The 26,612-nt window shown below is 29.9% G+C and overlaps 1 protein-coding gene and 1 long non-coding RNA gene across 4 annotated transcripts; one reads left to right on the forward strand and one right to left on the reverse strand.

Moving 5' to 3' along the window:
- The first annotated feature begins 1,332 nt into the window (after window positions 1–1,332).
- Window positions 1,333–2,762, forward strand: LOC111037434. The gene is made up of 2 exons (XR_002604883.1): window positions 1,333–1,499; window positions 2,522–2,762. It is a non-coding gene; the product is annotated as an uncharacterized LOC111037434 (long non-coding RNA).
- Window positions 2,763–9,064: 6,302 nt separating this feature from the next.
- Window positions 9,065–25,365, reverse strand: LOC111037430 (dedicator of cytokinesis protein 1). 3 transcript variants are annotated; one of them, XM_022319997.1, is made up of 33 exons: window positions 25,006–25,365; window positions 23,717–23,897; window positions 23,563–23,659; window positions 23,359–23,504; window positions 23,056–23,179; window positions 22,748–22,990; window positions 22,451–22,665; window positions 22,265–22,391; window positions 21,987–22,196; window positions 21,436–21,711; window positions 21,187–21,358; window positions 20,939–21,126; window positions 20,763–20,863; window positions 20,561–20,692; window positions 19,554–19,733; window positions 19,287–19,461; window positions 16,123–16,233; window positions 14,835–14,990; window positions 14,408–14,601; window positions 13,513–13,745; window positions 13,221–13,411; window positions 12,967–13,095; window positions 12,050–12,163; window positions 11,726–11,980; window positions 11,330–11,666; window positions 11,105–11,198; window positions 10,795–11,022; window positions 10,397–10,736; window positions 10,216–10,319; window positions 9,736–10,072; window positions 9,548–9,671; window positions 9,337–9,482; window positions 9,065–9,252 (listed from the first exon to the last, which is right to left on the reverse strand). In XM_022319997.1, the coding sequence occupies exons 1-33, from the start codon at window positions 25,055–25,057 to the stop codon at window positions 9,160–9,162; spliced, it is 5,805 nt and encodes a 1,934-aa protein (XP_022175689.1). In that variant the 5' UTR covers window positions 25,058–25,365; the 3' UTR covers window positions 9,065–9,159. The 3 variants fall into 3 exon arrangements, with proteins under 3 accessions (XP_022175689.1, XP_022175690.1, XP_022175691.1); XM_022319998.1 differs by having other exon boundaries at window positions 9,337–9,479; window positions 25,006–25,057; XM_022319999.1 differs by lacking the exon at window positions 16,123–16,233.
- Window positions 25,366–26,612: the final 1,247 nt, after the last annotated feature.

Below are 26,612 nucleotides of genomic sequence, written 5' to 3' on the forward strand. Positions count from 1 at the left end.
CTGCTTATGCGCGTATTGGAACTTTTTAAGGAAATATCATGACAGAATAAATAGGTATAAATAGATATGTCGTTGACTCTGTTATATGCACGAAACGGGGTAGGTACGTCGTTTTATTTTTACTGTATCAGTAACACACTATCACGTTATCGCATATATTTCCGCGGACTAAGAATTAAGGTGTACGTTGATCCGGACGTATAATCTTAGTCCGCGATCTTAACTATATTTAGTCCAATAGAAAAGAAGCGAACGCCGGCAGCCATATTTGCGTATGGTATTTGTTGTAAGCTTGGATATTGCCGGCGTATACCTAGGTAGGTATTCACATTGTCGTGGAAAATATCATGTCCGCGGAAACGGAAAAATCGGCGTGATCCGCTGTACAAGTATCATCAGTGTCAACAGAATTTAATAACAATTAACCACTTTCAGTTGAATAACTGCAGTCGTTTCTATCGGGCACAGGCAATTCATCGTATGTAATTGGTCGTTTAAATATTATATAAAAACTTTAAATTGCATGGTATTCAAGATGTGGGTGCCCTTTAAAAAAGTTAGGTTGTGTTGCGCACGCTCAAAACACTCGAGTTAAAAAAAATTGTAAGCCAAAGTCATTGTTTATTCAGCAGTCCATAGTCCCACTCGCATAATTCAAAAATATGTTTAGGCTACATGAGTTTAAAGTGTTCCCTGTTTCCGCGAACGCGGTTAACACAATGTATAGGTATGAATGCTGGATTATTATGAGGTATACAATTTATAATGATGCATGGTTAAACATGAAATTGCATGTTTTTCGAAAAACGTAAAAAAAAAACATGAATTCCTATTGCGTTACACGTGGGTTTATGTACCAACTGACGTGACAGCTGCTGCGTAATTGTTTAATCATAAATCCGCTTCTGAAAACGTCCTAAAAAGAATACGTTTTTAGTTCTTGTATGGATCAATATAATACTAAGCGTACTGCCATCAAACTTGGGATAGGCTTAAGTAATATATTTCTGAAAATAGTATTAAAAAACAACCATGACTAAAGAGGGTTTAATAAATATTAATTTGCACGAAATATAGAAAAAATTACAATTAAAAATATCTTATTTCAACAAAACATACTAGAAATTATGGCCTTTCAAAGAGCGTAAGATGACTTACGGAGTTCATACCCACATACTATGGGTACTAGGTCTTATGGAAGCGTATGGTCATGTTTAGGACTATTCATTGCAATTGAAACACCGACGAGCTATTGTTCATCGTGATGGGTGTGGTTCATAGCATACGAAATAAAAATAATATGCACAAATAAAGATTACCTATAGAAATGGTATTCATTCCGAGTTAACACATTTTTAATTTTAGGAGGGAGTAAATAATTTTGGAATAAATACGAGTGCAGGGATGTTGTTAGTCGTCAATGTTTCCGAGTCCGATCGATCATCGTTGTCGTCTCCACTCTTGTTGAAATTCAACGTGACTTCCAATCATTTCCATAAGTAAGTTATTGCAACACTTTTTTCTTAGTTTGGTAACAGTTTATATTGTGTACAGTTCATAGTTGTTTTTATATTAATTATGTAGGTACCTATATATTATTAAATTGATTTTAATTTAGTTTTTTATTGTTCATGGCCAACATGATAATGTGAACGCGGCGTTAATAACTGTTTTGGATTTTTATTTTTTTAATGATCTTATGCTTCGATAGAATCTATTATGATTTCTTATGGTATTTTACAAACCAATATACTTATTTACTTGTATATAGAAAGGAGTTAAAGGAGATTAGATATTATTTTGTATCTGAGTTCAGTCACCATATTGTTAAGCTTAACAGTAAATTGCACATGAAGTGTATTCTGTTGGTTGGTTTAGATGTAGGATATATTTTTTTCTCAAGTGAAAACAGTCTCATAAAATAGCACAAAAAACTGAAAAAACTCCAGGAATTCGAAAGAATGAGAGTTGAGTATATTATTTGAAAGTTTCAAAAATCAGAATTCGAATAAATTCATAATTAAAGGAAAAAATATTTCTATTTTTAAAAACATTTTAGATTTGTATATTCTGTGCATGATAGAACATATTTTTCTCATACTTTTCAGTTTTCTACTATTATGCGTGGTACTCGACATAAAAAATTATGATTTTTATGACTTAATATACAGTCTTTAAATTATTATACTTTTAAATAATTTATATTTTATTTTATCTTACTTACACCGAAAAGAATAAAATAATTTCAATGTTTTTGTGGTTCGAAAATATGTCATATTGCTAATTTTATTATTAATAGTATATTCACATATTTACATTTATCTAATTCCATATGTGGTACATACATATACAGCTTACTATATGAAATTAACTTTAATTTTATCAAGTCATAATAATAGAAATATAGTGTAATGGATTTTAATTTTTTATCCTTTTTCAATTGACAATAAAATAATTTAATAGTTCTAATATAATATCTATATTATTACAATTTACAAATAGTGGTTTTCAACTGTTTCAGAGATGGATCGCCAAACAGCTGAAGATAGAAATAAAACAAATCAATGTAATAAAGATCACCCTAAAACTGGTCCGGGGAGACCACATGCATACCAGGGAACCGGTGACAAGCCCGATAATGATAACCGTTCAAAGCAGATGAATTCTGAAAACGAACTTTATCCAAAAAAATGAAGGGTGCATACAATGGACTTATAAACATTTTATATTTTGATAAAAAATAAATCAACAATCATTATACATTTATTTGTAGCATTTTTTCCTTTCTTATTTTCGAAAGGGCTTCTTTAACATGGTTTATGGTCTATGGACTGTGGTACATCTTTCTTAATGTTCAATACGAGCATGAAGTAAGATGTATATAGGTAATCGTAATAGTGTAATACAGTGTAACTTTAAAAAATTTTATAATGTATACTAAACAGGTCGATAAACTGAAAAACAAAAACAACCTCATTGAAAAAAACTCGTTTATATATAAACATCACCGTTTCTAGACTGACCATTGACTGTAATAAATATTATAAATTATAATCAAATACGCAAATAGATTATTTAGAGAACTGTATACTACTAAAAACATTTGATTTTTTTTTTATTGCTAGCAAATGTAGAGCTCCGACAAAATGATTTTTCTGGTCTAAAAATTGTTGAAAGAGGATTACCGTGTTAATTGAATATTATACTTTATAGGTGTGTTTATATCCACTCTTGATTGTCTGATTGCATAAAATCAAAATTGGTCTAATCGGCTGATTGATTATCGAGAGGTTATTGGAGTAACGATTTAAAATCACTCACAATATACAACACTGACTGAAAATTAAATACTAAAATAAAGATTACCGCAGTTTCTATACCATATTAGTATACTAACTCAATATAGATAAAGTATATATGTAGTGTATACAGGGTGATCCAACAAGTATGCTCACCCCCCTTTTTCTTTAATAATGGAGTTGTTCAATATCTGATTTTTGGAATCTTTAAATATACTCAGACCATATTTTTATACTCTTGAGATTGTTTGTACCACTTAAGGAGTGTCCAGTGGCGATACAAACTTTTGTTTTTCAAATGGGAACCTCACTTTTTTACTGTAAATTATTAAGCGGATAATTTTTTTGTATTGAAATAAAAAATTTGAACGAGTAGTTTTTTAGTTATTACTTATTACACATATTGCACTTAGGATAATGTATAGTTTATAATAGGGAAGAAGGATATGCTTATACCGTATACGTTGTTATCTAGAGTCCATACACATTATATAAAATAATACGTCATTTTATATTTATTTAATCAAATAGCAAGTAAAAACCTTCTTGATTTATTTAGTTATTTTTCTTATTCCATGTGTAGAACTGTAAAAGAGTATCCCTATCATGGACTATTATCCTTAGTACAAATTGTCCAATAACTAGGAAACCACTCTTTCGAACTTTGATTTCGAAAAAATTATCAGCTAAATAATGTAAAGAAAAAAAGTGGGGTTCTCATTTGAAAAAACAAAGGTTCGTATCGCCACGGGACACTCCTTAAGTGGCATAAAAAATCTCATGAATATGAAAATATGGTCTTTGAGTATATTTAAAGATTTCAAAAATCAGATTTTAAAAAACTTCATTATTAAAGAAAAAAAGGGGGGTGAGCATACTTGTTGGATCATTATGTATATACTCAGTATAGATCGTACTCGTCAAATCAATGTACTTACACATTATATGAGCAGTGGTGTACACTGTTAAGAATTGTTTTCGCTATGGGCCAATAACTGCATTTTTTAAGGGACCATTTTTTTATAACTGTGACAAATAATACGTCATACATATGAAATTTTATAGTTTTAAGTATAGACCTATACACTTGATTCATAGCGATTATATAGGTATAGCACTATAGCCGTATAGTCGTATATAGAATATAGATATATAATATATATATAGTTTTAAGCGAAATTTCACTATGGGCAGAGGCCTAGCCCCCCCCCCCTTCCATATAAACACCAATAATTATATGATGTCACTTATCAGGCACCCCACGCCTTGAAATTTTGAATTGAACATATTTTAGTCACCAATATTATTATATAGTAAATGGAATGCATTAGTACGAAAAATTACACAATCTGCATTATCTCCTCTTATTATAATATAAGTATCTAACGGTTTGAAAAAAATTATATTATGTCCATGATGGAAACAGGGAAATTACCGCTTGATCTGCACTGTAGGCATCATCATTTCCTATTTCCGGTGTATATTTGTTCATCCCCAGTGCAGTTTTTCGGTCGTAAGAACTCCGTCTGCAGCAGTATTATAGTCAGTCTACAGGGACCACCGCCGCCACCTACATCGTGCTCGTTACAGCTGTCGTCTGGACAAGCTTATTATCCCTCTGTATTACAGACGCAGTATAGACGACCTATACGTCGCGAATAAAATAAAATGACAGTTTCGAAACGACTCGGCTGCAGCGTAGTAAGTAGGTACTATATATTTTTCTTCTCGGACGTGAACGTTTCCGAGAAGTCTATATATATATATATAACAAGAATCGTTTTCCGCCGAGTGTTATCCGCAGTCGAATCGTAGTTTTCACAAATCTGGCCTATTTGCTATGGCCGCTTGATGACCATCGTTCACCACCCTCCAGTCAGCGCCCACTCGTCGGCGTTTAACGGAGGGCCGTGGAAGCTTATACCGCCTCGGCTATACGACCCGGGATATAGAGCGTCCGTGGCTAAAGTACAAAATATGATCCTAAATGAAAAATTCTATCCGTTCGCATTAGGACTGATTTCGTAAGTCGATACGCTTGCGCGTATATACGTTTTACGCCTATTTAGACGTCACCACAGTCAATACCACCTGTACCTATATTACTTCTACAATAGACCTGCGACTGTCAAAGTTTGCGGTATATAGGTTCTTCCGAATGGCATTGCGGTGGTGGTGAGTGCTAGCTGTGTAGGTATAAAGTATGACATAAACCGTTTTCGTAAAATTATGGAAGTCTCGATAAACATTGTTTGGATTGATGGAAACAGTACCCAGGATTTGTCAACTACCCCTAGCCCCCCTCCCCCTGGATGCAAAAGGTTGAACTCTTCGCTATATGGTCAGAGTGGTTTATTTAAAAGTTAAAGTAAGTGCGGGCTGACGTCGATTAGATTTTGTGAGAATGATTTTCCACATTCTACTATCGAACAAATCAAAAATATTATAATATTATAATAGAGCTCAACGTCAAAAAAAAAAAAGATTTACTTTTGAGGCACATATATAAGCTGGATCAGAATGTCATAAATAGATAATAATATAATATTATATGTATAGACAATAGAGCGTGACTATAAAATTTCGTAGAGGGGGCAATCATGAACCAAGTGTGTTTATACAATTTGACCACAATTTAAAATTTTGTTAATGCATTAATATATTTGCCTTCCTTCCCCGCCTAGACTATAGATAATTAATAATTGTATAACCATTCAAGTCTTTTTTATTTAATTCCATCAGAATCGTAATAAAATTAATGTTATATTATTGTCTAAAATTTAAAAACTTTTAGAACGTCAACAATTTAAAAATAAATAAATAACGCCACGCACGTCGGATTAGCTGTAATGAAATTATCCGGTGCTGAGGGCACTGAACCGAAATTATGGTACACAACAAATTCACAATTAAAAAAATTAAAACAGTTATAATAATTTTTACCATGTTTTCGGTTGATAATTAAAAACTCGCAAACCATAATGTAAAACGGGAAAAAAAATACTTACAACTTTACGCTGACGTTTGTGTTCAATGAGATTGCTAAGACTCAACTTTGTGAAAACTCCAAAACACATTTTCCGTATACCTGCAAGTTGAGTTTGGATAAAGTATATGTATATTAGGGGTATACTGGTATTACATAATCAAATGTTTGTACAAACTACCTAAATGATTGACAAAAATGTTTGACTAGGTAACACAACCGCAATTCCTACGTGACCACGCGTCCCACCCACAACGTGTTATATAATAATTATTAGCTATTGAATGAGCATTAGGTGTTAAAAAATGATCAGATTATTTAGCTCATATATTGTTATCTCGCACTAGCTTTGCCAATAATTCACAAGAAGAGGACTTAAATCATAATTGTTTTGACGCTTTGTCAATTATTTAGCTAGTGCCATTAGGGCATTAGGCCAAAGGCCAATACAATGATGTAAAAGTATTATTCATTTTTTTCGATTTATTGTTAAGAATTCAAGAAATTGGGTAGTTAAAAAAATTGATATTCAATAAAAACACTTAGTTAAATTATTGATTTAATTAAGCGATGAGATTGAGAATTTTTGAAAATTACCAAATATATTTTTACGTAGATATTTAAAATGTACATTCAAATTAAAATACGTTTTGTTTAAAGCCCAGGAGAATGCACAGATAATGTTCTTACCTGGATTACCAATAGTTATCTCTAAAGGTTATTATTACTTTTACACAAAATTGGAAATGTTGAACACAAATTTCATATTATGTTGACGAACTTCCATAATATTACCTAATTTAAATCGTTGGAACTAAAATTTAAAAAGTATCAAATTTTGTAAATTGTAGGTAGGTACTTGTGTAAGAACTTCACCCCTTTTTCTTTAGTGTAAGTACACTGTACAGCACTGGGATGTCTAATTTTCTGCGGTGCACGGTGCATACAATATAGTTTATTGACGTAATTCGAGTTCTAATGATTTTAATTTGACACAAAGTTAAAAATTTAAAAACCTAATCGCATACGACAACGTTACACCGCATAACCACTCATTATGAGGTTTTATGTAGGCAATTTTAATAAAATTTACCACAATGAATTATAATGAAATTACAATTCATTCGAGTAGAATCTGAAGACTACACAAATTAAATTCCATACTTGCTCACGTGTCACTATTTATTGAAATAATGTAATCTATTACGCGGTGTAACAGTGTAGTTTGAAGTTATTAACACGAAACTAAAACGGCCAAGTTTAAGGGTTGGAGTGTTTTCCGATATGGAAGCCCCCTCTATCGTTTTATTATTAAAATTACGTTATATTTTCACAATAGTCACATGGTATCAGCACTTTCATTATAATTTTGCTACATCCATTTTGTAACATAATATAATTTACCTTATGTTCTTATACAAGTTGTTATCCTTCTCATGCGAGTCCATAAAGATTGTCACAAGTTACCTACAAAGTGTCATATGTAGGGTTTCCAAATTTGAGTGAGAATTTTTTCTTATGGGGGCTACAAATATATATTTTTTATTTATTTTTTTTTTTTTGGAATTTGTGAAACGTAATTAAACTTTAAAGTGATCTTTCATGGAGGGGGGGAGGCAAATTTCTAGACACTCGACTATCCTAGTTATTCCTGTGACAAGTCAGCCCCTATTAACGGCATCCAAGATGTCAGGAAGTAGGTATAAACGTACAATGCAGTCTGAAAAATGTATGTAAAATATTATTTATTATTATTATAAATTATAATATTTCGTAGACAATAATAATAAATAATAATACCTATGTTGTAGTTTAATCAATCACACAATAATACTTAAAACATTTATTCCTTTGGTAAATCTGGATGATTGAACAATATTGCATACACGTCTAATATAATAGAAATGCAAATAATGTTCAAATCATCATTGAAAAAAAAAAATTACTACACAATATTTAAGTATAAAATACACAAACACACGACAAACACAAAAATAAAAATTCAGATAGTAATAAAAACAATAAATGTGTTATTACTTAAAGAACTTAAAGAATACAAAAATATATATAAAGTTATATAAAATATATATAAGTAATATATTATAAAAATACAACAACCATTGGATTTATTGCGAAATCTGTGTAAAAATAATTGACATGCGCTCTGGTTTTTTTGTTTAATGGTAACTGCATGTTTGCTGACATAGTTTTTTTGTAAACAGGTTGTTTTGAGCAACTCGATTACTATTGTCTTAACATTACTATTAAAATATGTAAATATATAAATATATAGGTGTATATTTGAATACACTACACATGTGATATGTATTCATTTATGACAAAATATACATATTACAAAAGAGGAGAGAAAAAGCAGTCTATAAAATCAGACAGTACAGTACATTTCGCATACAATAGTAAGATGAAGTTTCTATTCTACACAATTTTCACTAACATATTATTATATAATATTCTTCTACTAACACACAAATATATAAATATAATAAATTAAAACAAATAATATCTGTAAATGAGATTAAAGTAGTTTTTTTTGTATGAAATACGAATATTGCACCAATAGGTCTCAATACAAAACAAAAAGGTTTACTGTTAAAAAAAAAATGAGGCTGTACTCATATTAATATAAACTAATACAATTTGATCGGTGAATTATCAAAGATACATAATATTTCCAGAATTCTCTATTTAGTATAAATATTATTAATTTAAATTTATAATATAATATTATGTATGTTATATGATTATACTAAATACATTATATGATCTAAATCAAAAAATATCAGAAATAATAAAATCATCATTGGTCACAGCTTCATTTGTTTTTTTCTTTAAATAAACATTATTTAAATTTTTTCATACAGGGGCTTTCATTGGGGGTTTCTTGGGTGGAGGCGTTGGTGGCCTATTGTTTTCTTGTAAGTTGATTAATTGTAACGGCTGTTCTGACTGGACATGTAACAATAATAAACTATTTAGTATCTTACTACTACATAATACAATATGTTCTACAGAATAAAAATGAATACTGACCATAATGTTATTCATTATAATAGGACTACAATAATCTGGTAGGCCCAAACTGTCCTTGTCTGAGAGATTTGAATAATCTGCTTCTCTCGTCTTAGCAGGCAGTGGTGGAGGAGTGTCATCATCACTTGCCGTTGAATCTGTTGCTACTTGTAAAAATTACAGACATAAAGTAACAATAATACTCTATCAAAGTATTACAGTGTTTACTTACCCAATGAATCCCTGTTAAGACTGTTCATGGAAGGTAACTTTGAAAATTGATACTGACCACTATTGGGCCGACTTAAACGTCTCTCTTTTTCCACTTCTGAGCGTAAAGGCCTTTTGGGTGTCAGCTATAGGTTTATAATAAACAGTTATTATTTTCAAAAATAATTATTGAATTATTATTGTAATTACCTCTTGCCGTAGCTCAATGACAGGCGTAGGAGAAGAAAATACACTCAGATTACTGTTTATAGAACTCAAAGACATATTGTCTGCATCAGGCAGTGCATACCATTGACTATTGCTAGAAGAGCTGTTAGAAATACTCAAATCTCTATCATTTGTTGTCGCCATTTTTGATACAGTCCTATTACGTCTTTTTTTTTCTTTTTTATCTTTTCTTGTAAGCGCCCCAATAGTACCAAATTTATTCGAACCAGACACTAACACAGGTCCTGCAAAGATAGCCAAGCTGGAAGATAGCGAAGTTGTTGACATAAGAGATTGCTTAGTTATACCATTTTGTCCTCTATAAAATAAAAATTAATTATACAAATAAATACATTATATATAACATTTTCCAAAAGAAGAGGGCCAAAGCCCCTTAGGCCCCCTCTCCTTCGATTCACAAACTGATACTTGGCACCCCTTCCAATTAAGCTACTGACTTACTCTGCTGATCCAATACTAGATCCAGAATATCTTTTTTCATTAAAACGGCTGCCTGCAGTTGTATGTCTTCTCATTTTGATTACATCAAACTTAATATCACACGTCTAAAAGGAATAATGGTAAATAAATACTCAACAATGATTAAAAAATTATTACACAATTTTGTATTCTATATGGGTACCTTTTTGCCATAATTTTCTTCAATATGCACTTTCATTTTTTCAAAACAATCTTCAAATCGTGATTGTAAAGGTGTCAGCGACGGTGGAGCACGTGCGCTATGTACTTTTATACCAATATCTAATAATGGTATTTGGGAAGCAACCAAATCCTTTAACATTTCGATAAGTTGTTCATCTTCTTCATGATTCAACGAATATTCAGATGTGAAAAATGCTTTTTCATACTTGGTCACTCCACCCATCACAGCTGCATCCAATATGCCATTCAATTTCATAGTCAAAGGATTCAATGGTAATGTTGAGTCATTTCTATGAGCTATTATCAACTCTCTTAGATACCTATAATAATAAACAATAATTTGAATACTAGTCTGATTAATAGTTTGACATTGATTACTTATTTGTTTCCTGCATAGTCTCAATTGCATTTTTAAGTGGACTTATTTCGTATGTATCAAAATGTTTAACTGGAAACCATCGTAATATGCCAGGTAATGAATATGTTGTATCTAACACGGTGCGTTCAATCCATAGATTTGCAAATTCGTTATCATCATTTGAGTTTACCTTAGGGTCTACACGGTAAAATGGTCTTGAAAACTTAAATCGCTTTACGTCATTCACTCTATGATAGTAAAAGAATACAAACATATTTATTTATCATTTATATAATTAGGTACATTGTTGATTATATTGTAATAGTTAACCTATAATGTCTAAGTATTTGCTGGCTGATTGGTTTTCTTAATAAATGTTCTTTTCGGTCATCCATTACAGGTTCCACATTATTAATTTGAATATCTGTATTAATTATAGAGTTAAGGGAATTAAAAATATTGAAATAAAATACATAAACACTATTAATACAAACATGCCAATCATTAAAATTCACCACAATTTCATTAAAAATGTTTTCATGTATAAAAGGATACATTGATTAGAAGATTCAGTGATTTCTGATCCAGGTTTTGATAGAGTTTGCATTAAAGTAGCATTGGGAAATTGATTCAGTGTCCTGTTTGAGAAATCGCTTAGACGTTCATATTCTTTGCCTCTGTATATAAAAACTTTGTTTTGTATGAATGAGGGAAAACCTTTACCATAATATGCAACTCTAAAATACTCTGGTTCAGGTCTAAGCTGCTTCATTATATTATCATAGAAATTTGACATTCGTTGAAGTAATGAGCTTAGCTGTATATAATCATATGTCTCACTTTCACACTGTCTTACTAGTTCTTTACACATACACACAGCACATTCCCACATCTGAAAAAAAAAGTGTAATACAATTTTTGTAAAACTGTTTGAAGTAACAAACATCTTACTTTTCCTTTATTGAAATAGTCAATGATATCGTGGTACAAAGCCTCCTTTAATTGTCTATGTGTGTCACACGTTGGGTATCTCAATGGAGACCGTAATAAAGGTGGTAATGGATCATTCGACCACGATAGTAATTCACTGTGTAGTCTAAGAGTATACGCAGCTTCGGCAAAGTCATCACATTCTAAGTGAAGAGAACACAGTTTGTTCACATATCTGATATACATTTCTTGTCGTTTTATATCCATGTAAAAATTCTAAATAAAGAAAAAGTTTGTAAAATTCATAACATTACATTTAAATTAGGTTTATATATTTTTTTTTACCAATAAGTTAACAGTACAATTCATCCTATTTTCTTTGTTTTCATCATTGATGACAGCTCGATATTCTAGTAATCGTTCCAGAAGACCAGTAACTATTTTAACAAATCGATTACCCTGAAATTCAATAAAAACTAAGTTTAGATATGTATAACATACTTTATTTTATTATTTTAAGATTCTTGACATTTTTAATTTTAAAAACATCAAGTAAGTGCAATAAAAGTCTCATAAAATGTTACACATATTTATAGAAATAAGAAACTTTTAAGTTTAACATTTAGTAGAAAAAAATAAATAACCTAACCTAACATAGAAAGAATAATATACTTGTTTTTGTAGGCATAGTTCTGTTATATCGCGAGTGTGGCATGTCAAGTGTATCACTTTTTTAATTTTTGTCAATAATTAATATTGTTTTCCCAGATATAACGATACACATTTGTGCTTTAACTAAATGGTTATGCTTCTGCATAATAAGTAATATATTATACAAATTATTCAACTTTAGTTTATGAATTGAATATTGTCAAAGAGAAGTGTTAATAGAAATTTAAATTGCATTATTTTACTTGACTTAAATAATATTATTATATTAATATTCACACAGTTATAAATAAAATAATAAAATCATAAGTGTCAAGAAAAAACTGGTATTGGCGTTATTTTTGCATAATACAACAAAATAATATGAATTAAATATTTTTGTATCTGGTAATAAATATTCAAACATAGTAAGTTATAACTTTTTTTTTCATAATTAGAAATATTAAATTTATTTTGTGTACTCAAGAATATTGGATTAATTAGGTAAAAGTTTACAGTTAATGATTGACAGTACTTAGTGTAATATAAGTCCTGAAGCAAAACCCTCTGCTTTCTAAAGTTATTTAACTTTGAGGATTAAATATTTTAATTACTTGGTCTCTCATAGTAGAATGATTTTCACACTTCCTTAACATTACAGATTCAAAAAGTTCTTTGAACTGTTCATCACCTTTACCACCTTCAACCAAGTGATCTAGTTTGGCGATCATTTCGTTTTCAAACTGTCAAACATAATAAATTTGGTAAGCCACATTACAATATTTACTATTACAAATTCATGGGATAAATAATATATAAAAATAAAAAGTAATATCTAATTAATACCATTTAATAAAAAAAAACTTACGTCATTGAATTTAGCTTTAATGTTACTCGAGTCCCGTTTATTTGTGTGACCATCAAAACACGAATAAAACTCACATTGCATCATATCAAAGAATATGGGTATGGTGGCTTTGCGCAATTCGACTTCGGGCGTCAACGTCATTTCTAGGAAAGAGCCCACCAGACTAGGGACGAAATTTACTTTGTACTGCCCTATAATACGACAAAAACAAAATTTAAAACAGAAACTTAACTCAGGCACCCGGAACAGCATGGTGACACAATGGAACTCAAGTGTTCTATGCAAAACTTACCCAAATTAAACCACATGCTTAAGATTTCAAATCCTGTTTCTCTACGCATGTCCTTGTACCGACTGATGATCCTCCAGCGTTTATTAGATGAGAATTGTTCCAGCTGAAGAGATGGCTGCGTCAAGAATGTAACGGCGCAATGGAAGAAGTTATTCCATGCTTGGTGTTCGAAGTCTTTGAAGAAATAGTCGCGGATTGTGTGCGAAAAGTACCTCAACGACTTTAATATCACGCTGTGTAAGGAAACAAACATTTAAATAAATATTAGTTGTGAATCTTGTTCACGTAGCGTACATAGAAAAGTGCATGCAAAATCTACATTTTATAACAATCCGAAAGAGGTGATCTAAACAGTATCCCAAGACTCGGATGAGATTAAGAGAAGGATGTGGAGGAGGAAGTGGTAACCTTTTTGCAGGTCCAGTACACGTTACAACATTTGTAAATACAATATTCTATCTGTATTTAATTTATATTTCATAAGATCGGGTCACTTGGCGTCGGTTGGCGGGTAGGGGGGCGACGCGAGCATTTCTTGGGAAAAAAAATCCAGGATGATACAAGAAATTAGTCCCCCTCTACTGTAGATGATATCCAATAAAATGTATATGTTCCTTTTTATATTAAATTGCAGTAAATTATTGTGTAAAATATACATACATGTGTTTTAAACTTCTTTTAGAGTAACTAATATAACAGATATTTTATAGATGTGTAGAACAGCAAAAGAGCTGTGTAACCAATATTATAGGCACCTTTTATAAAAATTAAAATTAAATTTTAGAATTCATATTTAAATAATTATATAACATACGAGGTCCCGGATTTATTTGTAGGTATGGTAATTGAAAAATCCACGTGGGGGGCCTGCTCAAAAGGTGTAGCAACGTCTTACCTGTTCTGAAGCATTATCATCTCGCACCAGTCTTTGGGAAACACAGGCCGTATAACAAGATCCTTGAAGACGAGCAGTATTTCCATGAGAAAATCTAGTAGATCGATTTTGGTGGGAAAGTTTTTAATGTAGATATCAAAATGTTCGGCGGTCATCTGGCGCAACGTCGATATCATGATGGACACGAGATAGCCCTAGAGCACAAAAATACGAAATTGTTTGCCGGTATTATAATGGGAAATAATGATTATTTTAACACTCATAGGCTTTCAGTGCTTGTTAATAAAAAAAAATATTGTTTTGACTATTGATATTTACAATTTACAAATCGAAATATCTTAAAAAATTAAAATTAAAATTATTTTGCTTCATATAAAATATAGGTTGTCCGGTTGTCGTTAAAAAAATCATCATGGTATACACTTACCACTAGTGTCCCTTCGCGGTTCATCGCTATGGTGGTTTGTATAACAGTGCGCATAACAGTGAGCATTATTTCGGTGATATCACGAAACGTCGATCCCGTGTCGGCAACGTACAGCAGATCCATAATGTCGCCTAATAGTTTTACACACATTTCGACCTGTACACAATGGATAGTCGTAAAAATAAATTAAACTTTTACATGAGTTAATATATTTTCATCAAATTAGACGGCCGCGAGGTCTACAATACAGAGTTAAGTTCACAAAAACAAGAAAACAAAAAATAATAATAATACACATCAATGCAAAATCGTAAAAATTCAATAAATCGCTCGATTCGCATAAAATAAAGAAGTCTATCCACAAAGCAAATATTTATGGTAAATTATGATATTTATATACGAAAAAAAACATTACCTACTCAAATAATAAAAATGTAACACTTTTAAACAGCACTTAAGAGATCATAAATAAAACAATTTACAAAATAAAAAAGTTAGCAAATCATTTTTTATAAAAATAAATGTTTACAAAATAAATAATAAATATTTACGACAGCAAAATGTGGATTTAAAATAAGATGAAAATGCTTTCTAAGAAGTACTTTAAGTTTTAATAAATATATTTTTATCTTGTTCGATTTTGTACAGACATTTGATATCGGATGTTTTCTAACAATATAAACCTATTCATAGGCAGTCATTTGATTTGATTTTTCGGGGGATGGCTGGCTAAGATGTTCTTTCACAAAATCAGTCAATTATTAACATAAGAAAATAATATTCTTTTTAATCTTGGGGCCCTGAATAAATCGTTTTTGTGTTTGGAGAGGAATGCTATAACCAATACTCTTTCTGAAAACATATTTGAATTCATCATGAAATTGACTTGAAAATGATTTTTCAACTTTTAGAAATTGAACCCATCAAAATTAGATTTTTGAGCACACTGCTATTTCTTTTACACTATAATCACCTACTATCCAGTTACCAACGCATCTATATGATGTGCCATCCTCACACAGGTCAGTATCGAATCTACTTAATCACGTTAATCTTCTTATTTAGTATACATTTCAGTTGTCCAGGGATTCTAAATTACTAAATTACCACAGTAATTAATGCAGACATTTTTCTATTTTTTGTTAATTTTTATGTTATAAGTAGTAAAAATAATTCATTGGTGGTGTTATACAAAGTCTAAATATTAATCTAGCTAGTGTTTAAACTTTTAAAGTAAACAACCAAGTACAAATTAATGTGCATAAATACATAATTTTAATTAACATACTTGATCACTCATGTCAGGAGAGTCTAGTAACTTGCGGCCATTTTCTCCCAGCACTTTGGCAATTTTTGCTACTGATTTTGTTTTGTTTCGAAACTCGATGCTAGTTTTTGCCTGGTGAAGTTAATAAATACTACTACTAAACATCACCTAACGAAGATTTTTTTTTTCTTTAAGTACCTTATATTGATATTATGTTTAACAAAAAACAGAAGTATAAAAAATTATTTTACTATCAAATTAACTTATTTTGTTAATGACCAAAAATAAATAATAATATCATTTAAAATACAAAAAAAGTAATTAACTTTAGATTTTTTTTAAAAATTGTAGGTCAATATATTAATTACTTTACTATTATTATTATCAAGAAGAAATGCATTATTTAATAACTTATTTTTATTTTTATTGGTCTTAATTAACCAGCAACAATATTATATGCCATTGGGTGGTTTTGTAGTAAGTCTTAAACTGTGGGGAAGGGTATGGTTGGTTTCGAACAAGTGTAAATATATGGCAAGGACTTACCATTAAGAACCTGGGTGGTCACCCATCCAGGAACTAGTGGCACCAGGTCAGTGCTGACAGAGCACATTTGTGATTGAAGTCAAACACCCTGCCACACCAAGCCACTTAATGGTGTATTATATAAGATTACCATGCCAACATGATCAACATATTTTTAAGAAAAGATAATCTATTTAAGTTCTCCGAGGTAAATGCATTTAATAGTGCAGGTACTTGCTACTATATATTTTGTTCATTTCAATATGTTCAATTATTTTTATCAATGCATCATAACATAATATATTTAAATATATTTAAATAAAATATTGTGCTTAAGTACCCAAACATTAAATAAACCAAACACCACATTAAACATACAATGCAATGTTTTAAATCAAAAATAACAAAAATCTGTACCAAAGTGTAAATAATTGTAAACATTAATGAAATACGGACACAGTTTTGATCACAGTACCTTATTTTTCCAAAATAAATGAAGCCTTATTTTACATGTACATAATATAGAGGTAATTTAAACGAGTTTACATTCATTTTTAAAATTGTATAGTCAATTTACAGTTATTTATTCTTGTTTAGCACAAATTTACTCCAATGTAGTCAATTAAATAAGCCTATATGTACCTAATATGCAGCTATTAAATAATGCATTTCTTTTTAAATAGTTTCAAAATTAACAACCTATCTCTAGTAAAATTATCTATATTAGGGTTGACAGTATTGAAATCAGAGATCGGTATTGCTATAATAAAATAGGTTCTAGTATGGAATGGTATACCATAATACTGGAATACCAAAAAAAGAAAACAGTGATACCAACTTGCAGTATTAGAACCAGTACACCTAAAAAACCAACAACAGGATCAACCCACATAGTATATGGTATTATTTCAGGATTAAACGGTATGTTGGTACTCCGGTTCTATGGTATACCATTCAAGCTATACTCAAGAAATAAAAGGTATACCAATGCAAGATGACAAACAGCAAAAACTGTCAACCTTAACTTAAACAAATACAGATACTTAATTGAAAAGAAAATCCGTTGAACTAATTTTATTTGTTACTTAAAACCAAGCGAATATTATTAGTTATTAGTACTATTATAAAAATATTAGTATGTCAAATAGTATTCAAATGTATTAATTTTTTTTAGAATCCCAAAACAAACATGCAATAAACAAATAATTGGTTGGTTTTTAATATAAAATTGTATGCAAGACATTCAAGTAATCTGTTGCCATTAATTATGAAATAACAATTAATCAATTCTATTCAAAATCTAATCTCTTATTAATCAAACATGGTTTTTCTTTCTTTAGTTGTATCATACTTAAAATTACACTAATATTAGAAATGAAAAAATGAATTTCATTAACTCAATAGGTGAATGAATATGAATTATTACCTAATACCAAAATACATTAACCAATTTTAGAATAAGAAGAATTCAAAACTATAATTTCATAGTACCAAAGAAATAACAAAGATCAAGGATGTTTTTCCCATAAATTATCCAAGATAAATAGATTTTTAGATGAATAAATATAGATTTGGGAGTCTTAGGAATAATTTTACCCATATTTAGTATTAGTATTTGCAACATTTAAATAATTTAAATTGGTAAATTTAATTTCAATTAAAGCACAAAACAAATCAAGATTGCCAATGTGCTGTGAGTGGTAGGCCAACAAGCAACCACAAGGTAAACTCTCATAACACTGAAATATGTTAAAATATTTATACAATTATATTATGTTAACACACATTTTTAGTTACATACAATTCATTCCATTTTGTTTTTATACACATGAAAAAGATTTCCATTTGGTTAGAACAAAAATTAATGCATAATATACATTAAATACACAGTGTCTAGAAAGTTTTAAAAACATTTTATGATATCTGTACAGAATATTGATTTGTTTACAAACAGTCTAGACACTATGTATGTGAGTTTGCGACAATATATATTGTTGGTTAAAATATATTGAATATTATACTGTGCCATAATTTGTATTTAAAACACAAGCATGCACGTTGCAAATTTCAAGATGCAACAAAACATTAATGAAATGTGAGCAAATATTTACATTAAATCGATAATTACTTAAGAGGACACTACACCCGCATGTGTTATCTCAATCTTAAAAATGTTTTAAGCAGGACAACTAAACTAAATTCCATAGTGCATAGGGAAAAACTTTATCTGAGTAGTAGTTTTTATTATTCTGATAACATAAATACAATTAAAGTTATCAGTTTGAAAACAAGTTTTTTTTTTATTTAATTATTAATAATTATTGTTTAGTGCTATGGAAAAAAATAAAAAACTACGACACAGATAAAGTTCTTCCCTATCAGCTGTAGAATTTTGTTAATTCTACTATAAACACAGAGGTATTATAGTTGTCCCTTGCAAAACAGTTTTAACTATGTTATACATATTTTGTAAAACAGAAACAATACATCGGGTTGAAGCGTCCTCTTAAACCATAAATTTAAATAAAACATTTTATGACAGAAAAATTAATCAATTAATTTCAAATTAGTAAAATATTATTAAAATTATGCTATGGTTGAAATTTTATACTTGCATACATTAAATTAATGAAATATTTAGTTTTAAATAGAATACATACCTCATCAGAAGACTCCAAAAGCTCTTTAATTCTAGCAAGAATAGATGGAAGTAATATGGCACGACAATCTGAGTTTAAAAAAAGTTGGCTATGAACTATATCGCTCATGGTGATTAACTTTTGTTTCACTAGTCTGGATGGAGGCAAGTTACCAATGAGTTCCACCAGTAAAGTACTTTAACAGAAAATTTGAAGTACAGTAAATGAGTGATAACATACTAACAACATTGACATTGAATCTTATTAATAAGTAATACAATTATATACCTTAATTGAGTAGTACTAAAGACAGTCATTATGTCAGGAATAGAATAAGGAATATATTTAAGACATGCACCTTGTAAAAATAATGTTACATCTGAGTTACTACACATTATATTCGATATCAACTTCAACATTTCATACATGGACATTTCAAACGTTTGTTGTCCTTTACCTTCATACAATCTATTTAAAAAGAAATGATAAATAAATAACATATAATATTAATATAAATATTGGAAAACAATGAATACAACATAATTACAATCATAAGTAGGAATAGATAGGTAACATTTTGTGATTGGGAGTATAAGTAGAATGGACTAAAATTACTTTTTGACACATGAAAAACACGATTGATTGTTGTCATAAGGCATTTAGTAAAATATATATAAGTAAAATTGCATATACAAACCATATGTATTATGGAAAACTATACTTAATGAATTATTTTGAACAAGGGTCAACATATTCATAGGTGTGACAGTAGTGACAGTGTGTGCTATATCTGTCATTTAAAAAAAGTGTCATGTTGGTCAATATCCAAGAAAATGATTTGCCTATTTAAATTAAATATTAATAGATAATAGTAGTGAAGTATATTCTACCTCTTTGTTTTTGTTTTTTAATTTTATAGAAATTGAAAAATTGGTAAGTATTGCCAATGAAGTAATAAATATGACGATTGTCCCACTATTACACATTATGTTATATGCAAAAAAAAAATAAAACAATGTTACTAATTTATCCATCAAACAATTTGTAAAAAGATTCGTCTCTTTTCCCTCATTCAACAACTGATTTTAAAAATTTAGATACTAAGATTTTTTTATTACCAGACATTGAATGTGTTGCATTTATAAAAGAAGCCTAGTCAAGCTTATAAATCTGTTAAAAAAAATACTAAAGGCATTTGTCCTAGAGTGATTATCTACCTATGATTAAAGTTATAATTTTAATATATAATTCAATATTAAAGTTTAAAATAAACAATTAATAACAAAAACACTTACTGAGAAAACAAAAAACGAGATCTGGCAATAAACTTCATGATGTACTTGAATGATTTCATTATTTTTAATAAGAGATCTTTGTCAGTTTGATCCGAGTTACTTAAATGGAACTTTAAAACTACTATCAATTTACTAGAACATACAATAATTATATATATTATAAAACATTTTGTTGCCAAATGTATTTGAATTTATAACTCACTTATAGGCCAGTGTTGCAGAAAAACTTTCTTTAATATATAAATCTAGAACTGGTTGGAAGTGCTGATATTTTCTATCAGAAACTAATCCAATAATATATAGCTAAATACATCAACATTGAAATTAATGAATAATGGACATAAGAATAGAAATTACTGTTTAAACATATTTACTAACCAAACATTCAAACACCATGTTGTCAAAGAGATCAGAATCTGAATTATGCATAAGAATGTTGAATAATGCATCTAAAACATCTTGCAAGAACTTAACTACTTCTTCGCCGTCTACTATCATCAAAGCAGATAAACTCGTGCGTAATTTGTCAGGGTGACTTGTCCAATTCAACAAACCCAAGAGATCAACTGAATAAAACAAAATAATAATACCATATTATTTAATTTATAGATATTTTACTAACATACCATTTTGTGTTAGTTTTGTGGAGCAAATATTTGACTGTATAATAAATACATCTTTATTAGCTAAGGATAGTCCAGGTACAGATATTTGATTATTTGTTTCAGTTAATTCATTTTTCCTTGAAGCAAGACTTAGATACGATATGTCCATGATATCAAATTTTTTATGATCAATCTATAATATAATATATTGGATTTAACATAAAGTATTGAGTTTATAGAGAAATAAAAATTGTATACTACAATACATACTTTGTACACCAACAACTCATGCAACGTGTCTCTCAAGGTAGTGCCATTATCTTGCATTAATTTAACAAATGATAGAGCAAATGGCTTTTCATTTTTATCTTTAGTTTCATTAGACGATCTATGTTTGAACATGAACTTCAAATGACTACCTTTAAAATCCTCTATAGGTATGGCTAATTTTACAATTTCATACCAACGAGGTTTATCTTCATGATAATAAACAACAGAATTAAAATCAGAAAGAGGTTCAGAGTCGCCGCCCAACATAATTACTCCCTAAAATAATTATTAGATATTAAAGGTTCAATATTTGATATTTATACTTGAGGAGAATGTCAGCTCATTTTATTTTTCTCTCTCACCCAAACTCGAAGTTTAAAGGTAAGATTATTATCTGGGGCATCTTTAAACTTTTCAATATATTTTAATTGTATAGAGTTATAAGTGTATGAGGATGTACAAACATTTAGTTTTAAAATACTCATAATTGGCTTTAAAATCAAAATATAATGCGCTGACACCCTTTTAAATAAGAAATAATCATAACTTACTAGTAACTTAACACCTTTTTCATTACATGCAGTGACGGTAACTTGGATATTTTTGTCCGATGAAGACAGGCTTCCTCTTGAGAACTCTCCATTTACCAACGTTAAGTAGAGATCATTTCTCACATCACCAGGTAATATAACTTCTGGGAAGCCCATTTTTCTCACTAAGGCAACATTACCGAGTACTAAATGTGGACATTCTTCTCGCACCTACCAATGAAGACCAATTAAAATAATACATAAATTATATTATAATAAATAAAATAGTTGTAAAATACCTGTTTAATATCCCCATGAAGTAGTTTAAAACTGACATACAGTCCTTGACCTTTATGTTCTTTATGAGAATAGTCTCTGAGATTTAAATACCTTTTCAGGGTATTTTCTAGATTATCTTTTTCACATCTAAATAAGAAAAAATTCAATTTTTAATTGAATTTTAAATTAAATCAAAACATATTTACGGTAAAAAAGGCATAAAATGATGCTTGTCTTCATCACTCTCTAATTTTTGGGTAAAATACAAAGTTAAATCCATAGCTGCAACACCCCATGGTCTACGAATTTGTGTTGTAGCCCAACTCTTTTTACTATTGCTATCATTATCCATACCACCAATTCTTATTATATAACACACTAAGTATACCTTCTCTCGAGTTAAATCTCTGGTTCCTAAGTCCTAAAAAATAGATAATGAAATTGTGAGTATTTTTAATTCATGTGAATTAAGAATTACAAAAATATTCTATTTAGATTATTACTGTGAATAAAGCTCTGAAATTATGAAAAATATCAGTCTGTGGCCATCCTTGGTCCATTTTATTGGTTGCCCATCGTATAGCAAAATTTTCAGAAAATGATTTACCACTCTTTGCATCATACAATGTTAATAGCAGTTCAGCATCATCCATTATTTTACACATGAAATTGTGTACGGATAAATACACAGTGTAGTTATACAAATAATTGATTTGCTGAATTGACTTTTTATACACTCCAGCAGTCTACAATTATAAATATTACAACATTTAAAAACAATATTATTGCATTAAATAAACACAAATTTTACATGAGAATTTTGGATGCGTTCAGTAGCTATTTCATGATGTTTGTATAGTTGGATGGTTGGTGTATGTAATGGATTCAAAATATTACCCTGTTCATCCCTAACCACCATATCTAGTCCTAATAATCTAAATAAGTAAACAGAATACAAATTATAAACTTCATTACTAATATGTAATAACACAAAATATAAGTTAAGTCATTTCAATAAAAATTACATCACAGGCGAGTCACTGTTTGAATAATTATAATGAATAAAACAATTTTTTTTAATTATATTTTTTTGTATTATTTAAAATTTGTTTACTTGTTTCCAATATCTATAGTAGATGTAGCCAGTCTTTGTACTTCTTTTAGCTCGTCTACTGGAAGTGTACCAGATAATATTTTACTTCTAAAGTTTATTAATTCATACATTTTATTTTTTACATTTTTGAAATTTGAGTTGTGAGACTAAAAAAAATAAAAAAATAAAAAAATATTTGTACACCTACAAATGATTTATTCTTACTATGTATAATTGTTTCCATATGGCACCCCATTCTCGGATAACGCTAGTTAATTCATGCACAATTTGTGGTTGTTTCAAAACTGTCAACTCCGCTGGCCTAATAATGATAAAAAAAATTAATCACTAAATAACTAGTTTTAAAAATCAAACAAACCCAAATTTTTCGACAACATTATCCATGATATGAACAAATTTCTTAGGAAATATCCCGTGGGTTGATTTATTCTTAAAAGAGAATCCGTAATACCATTCAGCACTTTCTTCCAGGACATGAACACATTCACCGGCCAAAAGTTTGATACGATGTGGTCCACTTTGAAGATAGTTATGAATGGCTACAAATCAAAACAAATTCAGGTCATAAATTAATAAATTATATTAATAAATGAAATGGAACAGCAGCTAATAATAGTTGAAATAAAAAACAGTATAGTTTGTCCCCTTTTTGCAGTCATGGTGTTGTTTAAAACACTCAATTATAAATATTGGATGTCATTGAAATTTGCTAACAAGCTCATCCTGTATCTAGTAATGATGGGAGTAACAATATTTTTTTTTGTATTTGATGGTCAACACACTTAACAAAATTACAAACAGTTTTGTAATGAGATAAGAGAAAGAGAACATAATTAACAATACATTTCATAAATATTGTTTGAGAACTTAATGGTAAAATTATATTTTTTTAAATAAAGAAAATTGCTATATTCATGTTATTGATTAATGTATTATTTATAAATTATTGGTTTTGTACATTAGTCATTTATATGACCAAAATAATGACTCATTGCAGTAAATTGAATTCTTATAACTCTATCTACTACAATTCATATGAAAATGAAATACTAACTACTTAATAGTGAGTTTCTATCGGCTATTTCCTAATATAATATATTTATTTCCTTGTTCATCAAAAAGCACAGCACAAGGCTCTTATTAATATTTTTTTTTACGTTTTTTTTTTTTTTTTTTGTTATTTGACAAATAATTAGTAAATAAAAATATTTTAATAGTTTATAATTTATTTTAAAAAAAGTACCTAATAAAGATATCCAATAAAAAACTACTCAATAATATTTAATAAATATCACAATTAATGGTATTAATATAACATACAAACAAATTATGAATCATTCACTTAAAATAAATCAGGTATTTATGTTTCATATGGAATAACATCATCAGTATGTCATATCATGTACATCTTCAGTATTAAGGAACAATCAGCAGTGTCTTGCATACTAAAGAGAGAGATTTAGGCAAGTGTTTACCAGCAATATCCAAATATAACAATACTCATTACCAACACACAACAACTAGGACATTGTACTGACAGCAAAAAGAAACAAACTGGTTAATAGTTTCTAACTGTGTAAAATATGATGCACTAATCGGTTTCACAGAATACATTCGTCCAAGTCAAGGATCAGGCACTGTACTCACCGATTCCATATCTCTTTCGGTCGCTGACATGAGTCCAATTTTCGTCAGTCATGTCATCAAACCGTCATCTGTCGATTCGTTGTGGCGATGTTGCAAGGGTGTACGCGCACATATGTATCCGCGGAGAGAGGACTCGGTGTCGAAGTCTCGATGACACCTCTAGTACGGTCAACAAGATTCGGTGAATATAGGCGGGCCGATCACCACCACCACCTCCAGCGCACGAGCGAAAAGGGGAAAAACGATCGACAAAGGAGAAAATGGAAGTTTGAAAACTACCCTGAGACGGGCGATCCGGCCGAAGAATTTAAATACCGCGGACGCCGAAAACCGACGGACGGCCGTTCGAAGAGCTGCTGCACTCGAATTTCTCTATTGTACGATCAAAATCATTTTGTTTACGTTATCAGCAGCCTGCAAGTCGACGACGACGACGTGCCCCTCCAGGCTCACCAGTTGCCACAAAATATTGGAATCATGATGTCATGATGATGAATAAAATAATGATAATAACCATATAGCTGTTGTTGTTGTTGTTGTTCCGCGACCATAGCAAATAGAGATAAGGACTACGATCTAGGCCGGCCGCCACAATATTGAAAAACGACGTGCGGGGAAAACCCGCACAGTTAAACTGCCACCGGTAGCGCCTCGGTCGTTTGCGTAGGGAGTGATTAGCTCGATTTGAGATTACAACAAACTTGAAAAAATTGTCAAGATGGCTGTAACTCGAACATTTAATTTAAAAAAAATGATTCAACAATCACTGTGAAAAACTATGATTAGCACCCAATGTCCAGGGTTATAGTTAGGTTTAGTTGGGTTTAGTGACGTTTAGTCGGGCTTAGTGAGATTCAGCAGCTAACGTCGCTTTGGCCGATTTTATTCTTATTTAAATTAATTCGGCAGTGCCATCTACTGCCAAAAAATAACTCAAAACCGATTGTGAAGAACTGCCTCCTCTCATAGTCGCTACATTTTCTAGCTAGATAGCGCTGCAATATACTATATTTACAATGATTGATCATAGACATAAAATCGTAATTAACTTACCAAAAAATATATGTTAGGCATCTCGTCATTGAAGTATTTTGTAAACATTGCCCTGTTGACATATGGGTGCACAACGAGGTATAAACTATTTATTTATTTATTAATTAATTTTAACAAAACTATAATACACATATGTATAGTGTTTTCCATGGCTAAATAACTTACAGATAACCAAATAAGTTATTTAGCCATGGTATTTTCCAGTCGAATTGTTAGAACCTAGCTAAACAATTATTGGGTCTCTATCGGATATTAAAATAATAATTTTAATGTTATTCTATAATAAGTATATTGTGCATTATTAAGTGAATTATATTCCCTTCTTAAATGAACTGTATATTAATATTCAAACCATGAAGTTTTATTTAAACCTTTGTTTAGAAAAAAAAACTATCTACTTTAATAAATATCCAAAACGAACTTTCCAAAGTACAAACTATATGTCTTTGAATTAATTTGTAGAATAAGAGGTTAAATAAAATAATAACTAGGTACATATATAGACTAAACAACTTGAGTGATATATTTTTTGACTCAATGATGATGTTTTTACC

This window comes from Myzus persicae, unplaced genomic scaffold, assembly GCF_001856785.1.
Source record: "Myzus persicae strain clone G006 unplaced genomic scaffold, MPER_G0061.0, whole genome shotgun sequence".
NCBI classification, from domain to species: Eukaryota; Metazoa; Arthropoda; class Insecta; order Hemiptera; family Aphididae; genus Myzus; species Myzus persicae.